Below are 12300 nucleotides of genomic sequence, written 5' to 3'. Positions count from 1 at the left end.
TATTTGAGAAAGCTTGAGAAGGGAAAATGCTCATGGTATGAATGTATATGCAGCAAAGGCAAAGATAATGTAATTAGACAATAACACACGGCAGAGCTGGGCCGGGCGTCTATAATCGGCCCGCTGCCGACATAACGGCCCGAGGGCCTTTGGCCCGAGGGCCATTATTCGGCAAGGGTCGATTGTAGACGCCCGGCCCAGCTCTTTCGTGTGTTATAGTTTATATCACATATCATACTATTTTGATCCTTCACGAAAATTTATACAGAAACAGCTTTCCATACTTTTATTTTCATTCATTTGATTACGCAGTTTATGACGTATCTCATGTGACGTCATTTCAATGACGAAACTACCCGGTACCTAGACTCTCTGGATTTTAGGACAACAACAAATCGGACTTGGAAGTTGGAGTGTTTTATTTAACAGTTAAATATTTTGTTAAGCATCGGACTATAAGTGTGTGCGTTTACGATGGATTAATATAATATTATGAATGTGAATAACAGAGTTAGGATATAAAACTGGAATAAAACTGGTGAGACTGCATTTTCGATTTCGTTAAAAATAAAATGTCGACTCGAATAACGCGATGTTTTGTTGAACAATTGATTGATTATGTCTACATTTAAGATTAGCGTCAGTGAATGGTTCTTTAACTGTCTGAAGGAAATCGATGTTGAATAAAAGGGTAATTTCTTTGATGAATACGTCCTTCCTTTGTCAGTCGATCAAAGTATGTCTATCCTCAAAAAGTCAAAGAATTGCGTGCTTACATCCAGTCCTTTTAAATGGAAAATATGGATGGCGATGAAGAAATGTGTCCAGAATTTACTTCGTCATGGAAGCAAATTAAATTTTACGAAAATAAACATGGTTTTAACACAACTTCGGTGAGTAGAACAATAACCAGTAGATGATGTTTTACTTCTTTATGGCTAAGACTGAATGTGAAAGCCATATTGTTCAGTATTAGCCGCGCGATCCCATTCTTTTCTGATATGAAAATTCGGCCCGGCTAAGCGGGCTGATATGATTTATATCGGCCCACCGGATATGAATAACGGCCCGCTCACGACGTCATTTTGTTACTATTTATAGTAACGATATGTGATATTAGCTGGTAACAGTACAAAAGCAGTATGGCCATTCAGTGAAGAATACTCAAGGATCATACTTCTTTGCATTGGCCAGACTGGAGGAAGAGAAGATGATATAACAGGAACAAACACTACTTGGACTTATGTTATGAAGAACTTTGTAGAATCCGAGGCATGTCCAAACGTTATCATAGCTGATATTGAAAGAGCAAAACGAAATCAGTCGGATGAGTTTGTTCCTGAACAACAATGTGAGCCCGAAGAATGCATAGTAGAACATCCTTAATAGGTTGAAACACTAAGACCAAATACTGAATTTCTGTCAAAAGACAACGAGTATAATGTTGATGATGGTAGTCCATACTAGTAGGCATACATTTTTAGGCATACAATTTTTGGAGTGTTTACAGAATGAAAACTGGATTAACAACCACATTGAATATGAACATGTTGATTTATCTTCTATGAACTTAAAACAGAAATGTGCATTGCCATTCAGTATTATTATGACAACGCTTAACTGTAAAAACAACTTACCCTTTACACCCTTTCGAGTAGTGGTCAGTGGAACTGCTGGCTTAGGCAAGTCTTTCCTCATAAAATGTCTTGTACAGGCCATTAGACACTTGTTCCATTCTCATGATTCTGCTCAAGTCCTTTGTCCTGTAGGTAACAGTGCTAATCTTATTGGTGGACTAAAAATACAACGTTTTTTTTCTAATAATACCTACAGGAAAAGTTGCCTGTAAGGATATGTCAACTCCTGATGGATCACCTGGGGAAAAAATACAACGAAATCTTAAGAACGTAAAAGCATTACTTGTTGATGAGAGGTATCTTATTGGATGTACAACATTGGGATGAATGGTGTTTCATTGCAAATATGGTATATATAATGTGACAGCTGACTGCGTTGGGCTTCCCGTTGCTGTAATTTTGGTGATGATGTATAATTACGACATGTGCTTGATTCACCTGTTTTTCATTGCGATGGCAAAATACCAGCAGTCATGCATGTATGGCAACAGTTTTCAGAAGCAGTACATTGAGATCCTTATCCACATGCTTTAAAGGGGCCTTTTCATGTTTTGGTAAATTAGAACATTTAAACAAATTGTTTCAGATTCGCAAATTTTCGTTGTAATTATGATATTTGTGGAGAAACAGTAATACTGAACATTTACCATGCTCTAAAATATTCATTAGATGCATCTTTTACGATTTAAAAACCTGAAAATTGTAAATTATTGCAACCTGAAACGATTGAATAATTTTGAGAGTTCTGTTGTTGTCGTTATATTTTGTGATACTACGAGGATTGCTTATATAGTGAATAGAATACATCACTCATTGTATGAGAACGGACGTCTGAGTTTGTCTATGCGTTAGACTTTCACTCCAGGGGTCAGTGGTTAGAGCCCAATTGAGGCTTACTTTTTTTCTTTATTTAATTTTTTTCTTGTTTTTCTTTACTGGAGATCTTATGTTTACATTTTTCAATATAAAGCATTTAACGATCAACTTCAATACATGTCAAAATCTGTGAAAGGTACCTTTGAATGATTGTAATAAAGGATGCAACAATTGGGTAGCAAATGTTAAACTACTGTTAAACGATTACGGATTTTCTATGGTTTTGAAACTGCGAATATAACTAGTAGGCATGCTTTTGTATGTGAATTTAAATGCATAATTATTGACACCTTTAAGCTAGAATGGCTTGGTGATATGAATAGAATTTAGATTCTAGATATGTATAGAATGTTTAAAACTATTCTTGAGTATGAAAACTACTTAGATTTATTGCCCAAGAGTGTACGTCTATACTTTGTGAAATTAAGGACTTCTGCCCCTCCATTGAGAATTCAGATTTTATTGTGTTTGTTAATGTTACCGTTTTCTATGGCAACAATATATTAAACGTTTTATTGCATAAAATCCATCTGTTGTTAAGTTCAAAAGTTTATTAACATCAACATGTTAATCATAAATATTAAACGTGTGTAAATATGTAAAGGAAGCATTATCTGTACGAAATACTTTTCTAAATACCACTACTTGAAATAATAGCTTGACGTAATTCCCTTGAAAGAATTGTATGTATCACTTTTCAGTCACTGATATTATTTGAATTATCATTTTATATACCAAAGTAAATTAAACGTAGTAGTTTGTTCTTAATGCCTTTAAAATGATAATGTTTCTCCTGTTAGAAATCGTTATTGTTCTCTGTTATTATTTTGTTTAGAAATGTCATTAAATTTAGTTCTGAAATTGTATTTAACATACTAACATATATACATATAGTATTATTGATTTAGTTAACTACTATAGTATACTGACAAGTGACATTACTTCATTTATAATGATATGCATTAAAAACGATGTACTTATGTATAAGTCTTAATGAACTGTCTTTTCTGTTTTGTTCTGTTCTGTTGTAGTGGCGACCAGTTTTCTTAGACCGGTTGTTCGTACCGAAATCGTGAAGAATATTTTGTCAGAATCGTATGCTTTGAGCGATCATACAATTATATTCAAATTTGAATGTTCGTGCAGATATCGTACAACGATACAACCTCATCGGAATATTTATCCACCAAAACATAATGGTTTATATCACATACCAGAAAGAAATAAACGAATATAGAAGGTTGCTCCATACAAAACTGCGTTGACTTTTGCATATCCCTCTCCCCACTTAGCACAAAAACACCTTTATTACCAACCATTTGCACTTTGTGTGTATGTTGACGTAGTACTCTCTGTATAGCATACAAACGTTATGTCTCATCATATCACTGGTTAACCCATTTATGCCTAGTTGACTCTCCCATCCTTCTAAATTGGATCAATTTATTTCCAAAATTAGGGATGTCTAGTATATTTATTTCTATATTTAGAATATTACTTAGATTCTACTAAAATTCCATTAAGCAAACAGCGCAGACCAAGATGAGGTCTACGCTGTTTGCAAAGTCCTTTTTTCTAGACGCTAGGCATAAATGGGTAAACATATCATATCTGAATGTATTGTGGTATAATTTAAGGTAATCTGCTATTACCCATGTTGTACTCTGATAATACCTGTTTTCGTTTATACCCAAAGCGTTTCAATCAATGGTCTATCGGCAATAAATATTCTCCATAAACCATAAGCATTATATAATAATCTGGAGGCATAATTTATTTTTTCAAGTATTCACGTGCAACACATTATATATATCGCTTTGCTGTGTGCCAATGTTCACACATGTTATGACTTCTATTAACCTTGCATGCGCGTTTTGTCGGAATCGCTTATACTCTTTCCAGTTGGCGCACGCGCACTTATTTTCAAGAATGAGGAACGGCTTCATTGTCTGAGAAAAAAATCCCACGTGTATATACAATTCTGATTAGCTGACAGCTCGTGTATGGCAAAGCACAGGCGTACCGGACAAGGCAAATGCACGAGGGATGTCGACTGCATCGTAGATTACCATCGATTGTCGTCTAAACGGATGCAGTTGACAGCTTGTGTTTTTTGTTGTTGATATAGCAACTTGCCCAACCGCATTGTCCCGTCGCTGGATACACTCGCTACCAAAAGGATGGCAATGCGACGCAGGAATATGACGTGCAACATTCTCAATCAATGGGAAAAGTGGAACAATTGACAGTCTTAGTTTGGTTTGCGGTTGGAGACAACATTCAAATGGATGCTTAAAAACGTACCCAAACTAGACCACATGTGTGACGTTATGAACCATTTTAAATTAACCAATAATTTGTTTACTCTAGCCATATTTGCCAATACGTGCGTAAATATTCTGGAATAAATCGCCGGCTATTAAGTTTCTTACGGATGGAAGACGATGACATTATTGGTGATTATTTTAGTGACCGCTATTTTAGCGGCTTTAAGCCTAGTCCTGCAAACGATTTGTTCAATAATTCCTGGATGGGTTATACTTGAATCGAAGGAAGTGGACATTTATGCAGCACTGTGGTACATAATTGTGTGTGAACGTGAGTTTAACTTAGTTGAAAACCGCACCTCCGCGAAAACGTGCGAGAAACTATTGTACAGCCAACTCGAAGACCAGGCGAATTCTTCTGTTATCTCACACTTAAGTAAGCTTCTTTGTATTCACGATCATGTGAGCACCGTCATGCGAAAATCGGTTTTACGACATATGGAGCCAGCGTAGATCCATACCAGCCTTCGCAATCGCATAGTCTGGTCAGGAGCTACACTGCCGCTATTATAGTCTGGTCAGGAGCTACACTGCCGCTATTATAGTCTGGCCAGGAGCTACACTGCCGCTATTATAGTCTGGTCAGGAGCTACACTGCCGCTATTATAGTCTGGTCAGGAGCTACACTGCCGCTATTATAGTCTGGTCAGGAGCTACACTGCCGCTATTATAGTCTGGTCAGGAGCTACACTGCCGCTATTATAGTCTGGTCAGGAGCTACACTGTCGCTATTATAGTCTGGTCAGGAGCTACACAGCCGCTATTATAGTCTGGTCAGGAGCTACACTGCCGCTATTATTATTATACGGAACCTTGCGTGACTTTAAAGCGGACAGGATAGCTCCTGACCAGTATTATGCACAGGCTGGTCTAGAGCTACTCTGGACGCATGCGACTTCGCAAGACGCTGCTCATATTCCTTTGGAACGAAACATTGTTTTCCGTCCACTGGTTATATAATGAACGTAACATAATTATTCTCTCCACGTTTATGGTGGCATCGATAATTGACTAAGAAATTCATACGTTTTCTCTATTTTTATAAATAAGACATTGCACAAACAAGGTGCATGATCACGTGACTGTTGGGTTTCCCCTTTTAACTTAAATGGACTTATACACGATAAGTGGTGCTTTATTTCCAATAGCTTTTAAACATTATTTTTCTTCAGAATTTCAACTAGTGCATGAAACACAGCTTTTTATGCTGCTTATGGCAATCTTAAATACGTCGGAATTACTTTATTTGGTAAGCCTGTGTTCTTGTTCAAAAATTCGTTATCTACTGCATTCATTGTACACGGTTATGCTTCACGCAACGTGAAATTTTGTCAACGATTTCAGACGTATTCAAAGATTTATTCTTATACCTTAAGATATCGGCACAAACTGCAAAACAAACTGTCTTTAATGCGCTCATGATTTTTGCAAATGTATTTCAATAACTTGAGTTATTTGCACACAATAAAGTTCTTAACGGTGTGTTTACATTCTGTTCAGCACGTGTGTAAAACTCGGGAAACACCGTTAATTCTTCACCCTGGAAACAGCAAACTGATTTCAAAGGGGCCTTTTCACAGATTTTGACATGTATTGAAGTTTGTCATTAAATGCGTTATAGTGATAAATGTTAACACTGGATCTAAAAGCTCCAGTAAAAAAACAAGAATACAATTTTAAAAAAGGAAAAAAGTAACACAACTGGGCTCGAACCACTGACCCCGGAGTAAAATTATATCGTTTAGACAGCTCGGCCATCCGTGCTCATACAATGAGTGGTGTATTTTATACTTTATATAAGCAATCCTCGTAGTATCACAAAATACAGCGACAACAACAGAACTTTCCAAATTATTAAATCGTTTCGCGTTGCAACGCTTTATAATTTTCAGGTTTTTAAAAGGTCGAAAGATGTATATAATGGATATTTTAGAGCATGGCAAATGTTCAGTATAAATGTTTCCTCACAAATATCGTAAGTACACTAAACTTTGCGAATCTGAAACATGTTTTTATAAATTTTGTCAATTTACCAAAACGTGGAAAGGCCCCTTTAAGATATATCTTATTATTTTATATTCAAGTACGTACTCAGCACATTGCATTATAAAATAGAAAAACAACACTTTTTGTACATTTTGTTGGTTAAAACAAGCTCTAGGGACTGATCAGATTGGTAGGATTATATACGAGTACGTGTTTTTCACTATAATTAACATCAATTATTTTATTTCAATACCCAGAGATCTTTAAAAACATTAATGCGGATCAGTGAAATATTCGATATGAGCAATTTACATAAAAGTTAATACATGTATGTTCTTTAAAAGCATCGACGTCTACAGATTCATGCTCACTGATTCGCCTTGTAGCAATTGCTCATAGACGCAGATAAAACCGTAAAAATAATATGTAAGATGCCTGCGTTCTTTTGTCTTAATGAAGACAGATGGATAGCCAGCGTGGTGTAAACTGCAATTTTATGGCATTGATACTTATCATATATATTTCTTCAACCTTTGTGAACCAATTATAACTGACATGCTGCTTATTGCTTCTTACCACAGCGGTTATTTATGTCTTAAGATTGTTTAACACTATACGCAATAATCACGAGCGCAATTAGCTGTTATATGTCTGGTAAAGATTCCTTACGAGTTGGATGTAATGAACTCTGCCATTAATCGCTCATTTAGCAAGATTGCGCAAATGGTCCAACATTTCAGAAGTCTGATTGCAACCGGGTGCATTACCGTTCGTTAGCACGGAGTTATGTTAATAGCATCTACGAAATGGACGTCACTATGTCTATTAAATATTTTATCATTGCATGTGATCAACATTGGTTCCCGTTCCAGGTACGGCGTTCAGCACCCAGACCGGGTCCCAGATTCAGGTGATGTCATGCTGGCTCCTAGGGCTAGGTGCGTTCGTGTTGGCTATCATTAAGTGGCGGGCATTCCAGACCTATCGCAACACGGAGACGGTGATCCAGGAAGGAAAAACGTGTACCGGTACTGCACGTGCAAAATTTCTCTACATTGGAGGTTTTGGAGCGCTTTTAAATATTTTGTCAGGTTTGTATCTGTATGTGACACTATCGTAGATTGCACGACACATTTGAACTGAAATGGTTACCCATGCATATTGAATTTACCAGTTTGTTCTTTGATAAATATAGTCAAATTTGAGCCGTCCTTGTACTTATGCTGTCTTTCCTTTTTGGCGATTTTTCATGTTATGTACTGGTTATAGTTTTGTTATTGAAGATGAATAAATCATACATTGTCGTATTTATTAAAAATCTCATATGATCCCTTAAATGGAATCATACAAAAAGCGCATTTTATTGAAAAAAGACAATATTTTCCCCACGCTGCTTTTATTTCTGGATAACATTTACTGTTGCGGTGTTAGCGAATCCTGTAGGATACTATGCAACTAAACCTTTCTGGAAGTGGTTCCCCGTACAGATTACTACTTAACGGACGCGTATGTTTATTTTATTTGTTTGTAGGTGTTTTGCTTTCTCTTGCTATCATCGACTCCACGAGGCGCTACATTGGTTTGGAGACGCCGCGCCCGCAAGTCCCCTACCTGGTCTTCATAGCAGGAGCTGCTGTCGTCTGCTCAATAGTCAGTAGCGGTCTCTGCGTTTACGTCATATACCGCTCGCGACACGCGGTGTATAGGCAACGTGGCGCGTTTAAAGCCGACGACGTGCCCGCAAAAGGCGCTCAACAGACTGCACCCCTCTCGAACTCCGAAGATGAAGGCATGTGTCACATCCATGCGGACGGTGACTCTGAAGCAAAGCATATCACGGTCGACAGGGGAGAGTATATGTTTGGACTCGAGTATAGCTATGAGAGGCCGCCGTCGGACATGTATAGAACTCAAGGCACTCGGAAACCAGATCGACCTATCCACCCGTTTCCTGGATACAAACCTTCAAAGCAGAACCTCAAGGGCCATGACCGGAAGTGGTGGTCAAAGGTTACATTTGCGTCGGGCCCATATTACTAAACACAACACAATTGTTTCTGATCCATTAAAACAGTGGATTGGTGAAAATGTTAGCTCGTAATCAAGTCTTTCCTACATCACTAAATACGAGTGAAATAACATGTATATTTGGGCAACAAAGACCTGATGCGCCACCGCGGACACTCTCATGATTAATATACAGAATGACAAGATCTTTAAGGCTTCTTAAGTTTGTTGTAAATGTATTGGATTCCAGTGCCTTTCTGTAAATATTAATGATAAATAAAATATACATTTATAAAATGAATTATCGCGATGAATGTTCAAAAGTTTATATACATCATACTATTTCTTACGGAACTATATTGCATTAATTGAAACTAATATAGTTTCATGTCAAGTGTCCGAATGCTTCAATCATAAATGTACTGCGACAATTGTTTCAGAGACGACGTTACAAGATGTGTATCTGTGTGATGAAAGATACTGGAGACAAAGTCGATACTGTTAATAAAGCCGCTTCATAATTGATGACAATTGGGTCGATATATAGACATCCAGATTCCATTTCTCGTCAAAAGAAGGCAAACTGTTTACTGCGTGACGTAAAGATGTCCAATAGCCGTCTCAAGTACGCTGTACTGGTCTGCTTTATTTATGAAGTGGTAAACACACGATATACCTTTGTGTTTATCAAGTGATTAGTTGTTAATATGAGCCTCGTTCTGGAAAAATGGGCTTTATGCATGTGCGTAAGGCATTTCCCCAGATAAGCCTGTGCAGTCCGCAAAGGCTATTCAGGGGCGACACTTTCCACGTAAACTGGATGTGCGGTTAGAAGAGACTTTATTTTAACAAAATAATCAATAAAAGCAGAAAGTGTCGTTGCTGATTAGCCTGTGCAGTCCGCACATGCATTAAGCCCAGTTTTGTAAAAATGAGGCTCTATTGATTGACCTTTCCCATCTGTTATCATTTACCCCTTTAATGAAAACGTGTTGTCAACCAAATTTTCATTAACAATTTTTGCGCGCGTAAAATGCTTGCGGGTATTGTTTTCCCACGAACAGAGCCAAACCTATGAGTATGTAAGAGATATGCTTGCTCGGTCTTATTGTTCTGTTTGTCCTTCCCTTTTTGCCAACCTCAGAAAACATACGTGTCGAATCTTGTTAATAAAACAGAAAAAAAATTAAGGACACATTCTGTCTGTTATTTATCAGCATTATAACGACGTACGAGTACATTTATAATAATGATACTATTTACCAAATGTATTTCTTAATTGATACTGCATGTTCACCATTTATTTAAGACTACATTACCACTTGAAATATTTCATTATTGTACAGATGCCCCAGACGTCTTGACTACAGTTATACATTTGTGTCCATGGTTTCTTATTTGGTTTGTACCTGTATAAATAACTGCCGGAGAAAATATGCGCTAACGCTAAATTGTTCCACAATGGATAATAGGCACAAATTTACTTGAATCTTTATTACTTTTTATGCAGAAATATTTCAGGAAATAAACGCACCTTTGTAAGAAACTCGCACACGCGGGAAATAAACAGGCATTTAAATCCATTAAAGCTATAATTTTATGTGACTCACCAAAATATTAACGCAGAAAACAACTGAGTATTGAATAGTGAAAGTATTAAGAGCACATGTTCCATAAATGCTCCGGGTATGAAGAAGAAAATATTATGGGAATGATGCATTTTTGTGAAGGATGGATTGCGCAAAAAATATAATCATGGAGATACAAAAAGCACGTTATGCATTAAGCTAAGAAGATATATTTAAATTAATAAACCTAAACATAAAACTGGCTTCTAGAAATGCGATCAATTGTTATTAACTTATAAATTAACTGGAATCAATAACAAATAATAATCTCTTTATGTTAGTTTTCAAGCATGTTTCGACACAACAACGACGAATGATCATGATATTGATATGTAATGATCACTTTGTTGATCTAACATGATTTTTTAGCGGGGGGGGGGGTATAATAAATGTAATCTTCACTGTCCAACAAACAGAAGAAACCCTCTTAATTGGAATTCACCTTAAAGTTAAATACTTTATTCTTGCATGCAACGTAAATATTTTCAGAGGCCATTTCTACAAAATCTTTGGAAAGTCAATCAGTTTCAGAAAATCTCACACCAAAGACAACTATTGACCTTGACCTTTGTCAAACTAACACATTTCATTAAATATGCACATCGTCGGTTTTTTATAAATAATAGCGTGTAGCAATATTACAAGAGCTGTCAGAGGACAGCGCGCTCGACTATTCGAGTGCTTGACAGTATAACGTAAGCCATCATGGGGTAATTGTTCAAATTATTCAATAAGGTGAAGGTAATAGTTCAGGTATATTTTCCACAATCTGTTGAACATTTGTAAAGACATAAAACAAAGTAATAAGATTTCATTTCAAGTTTGATAGCAATAGCTTGGTGGAAAGTTTGGACAGTCCTTCAAAAATAAAGTAAATAAATATTTGTTGTTGTTTTTTAAACCAAGTTTCAAAGAAAAAATATTCATTTTGGGTTGGGGGGGGGGGTTGAGAGGGGGTTTTAATGTGGGGTGTAGTCATGTATTAAACGATCTTTCAAAAATTAAAAAAGGTAAAAAAAAAAAAAAAAAAAAAAATTTTGGGGGGGGGGGGGGTTGGGGGGGGTTGAGAGGGGGTATAATATGAGGTGTGGTCATTTATTAGATCTTTCAAAAAAAAAAAAGGAAAAACATGTTCTTTTTTTTTGGGGGGGGGGGAGGGGGGAGCAGGGATTCTGGGTTGGGGCGTGGGGTATTGTTTGGGTGGAATTCATTGTGGTATTCAGGTAAGTGTTGTTTTGTCAAAGTATTAATACAATCTGATCATAAATAAAGAAGTTATGGCAATGTAACTAAAATTTACTCTTGACCTTAAGAGTCAAGGTCATTCAAAGGTCAAGGTCAAATTGAACTTGGCAGGTACAGTACCCTCATGATAGTAAGAAAATATTTGAAGTTTGAAAGCAATAGCTTTAATACTTTGGAAGTCAAGTGGATCTAAACACAAAATTTAACAAAATATTCAGTTACTAAGACAAAAAAGGGCCATAACTCTTACAAAATGCTTGATACAGTTGTCTGCTCTTGTTTATAGATTGGGGTCATGTTGGTAAAGAAGTTTGCAAAATATGAAAGCAATATGTCAAGGGACATTGAAAATATTTGAGGTGGTACGAAAACTTTAACATTTGCACGCTCACGCCGTGAGTAGGATAGCTCCACTATATATATTTTATATATAATAGTCGAGCTAAAATCATTCAAGCCATTTAGAATTAATGGTGTGTTAACAAATAACTAAACATAGTGTGTATTCAACCTTTAATACCGGTAGTTACCTTGAACTTTAAATGAAACAAGAGTACCGATAAGACAAAGAAACACTGCATTCCACTTGTATTT

At 36.5% G+C, this 12300-nt stretch overlaps 1 protein-coding gene across 3 annotated transcripts; it reads left to right on the top strand.

Moving 5' to 3' along the window:
- The first annotated feature begins 362 nt into the window (after positions 1 to 362).
- Positions 363 to 10026, top strand: LOC127866482 (uncharacterized). 3 transcript variants are annotated; one of them, XM_052407019.1, is made up of 5 exons: positions 363 to 538; positions 4416 to 5216; positions 7699 to 7917; positions 8358 to 8836; positions 9274 to 10026. In XM_052407019.1, the coding sequence occupies exons 2-5, from the start codon at positions 4958 to 4960 to the stop codon at positions 9352 to 9354; spliced, it is 1038 nt and encodes a 345-aa protein (XP_052262979.1). In that variant the 5' UTR covers positions 363 to 538; positions 4416 to 4957; the 3' UTR covers positions 9355 to 10026. The 3 variants fall into 3 exon arrangements, with proteins under 3 accessions (XP_052262979.1, XP_052262980.1, XP_052262981.1); XM_052407020.1 differs by lacking the exon at positions 4416 to 5216; XM_052407021.1 differs by lacking the exons at positions 363 to 538; positions 4416 to 5216 and adding an exon at positions 560 to 893.
- The last annotated feature ends 2274 nt before the right edge of the window (positions 10027 to 12300 follow it).

The sequence above is a fragment of the Dreissena polymorpha genome, chromosome 2 (assembly GCF_020536995.1).
Source record: "Dreissena polymorpha isolate Duluth1 chromosome 2, UMN_Dpol_1.0, whole genome shotgun sequence".
NCBI classification, from domain to species: Eukaryota; Metazoa; Mollusca; class Bivalvia; order Myida; family Dreissenidae; genus Dreissena; species Dreissena polymorpha.
Note: the sequence above shows the minus strand (reverse complement) of the source record. Positions and strands in the feature narration are given on the sequence as shown.

Coding starts and splice junctions, on each gene's coding strand:
- LOC127866482 (XM_052407019.1), top strand. CDS start 4,958: ATGACATTATTGGTGATTATTTTAGTGACCGCTATTTTAGCGGCTTTA. Junction 7,918..8,357: donor GCTTTTAAATATTTTGTCAG/GTTTGTATCTGT, acceptor ATTTGTTTGTAG/GTGTTTTGCTTTCTCTTGCT. Junction 8,837..9,273: donor ACCGGAAGTGGTGGTCAAAG/GTTACATTTGCG, acceptor CAATTGTTTCAG/AGACGACGTTACAAGATGTG.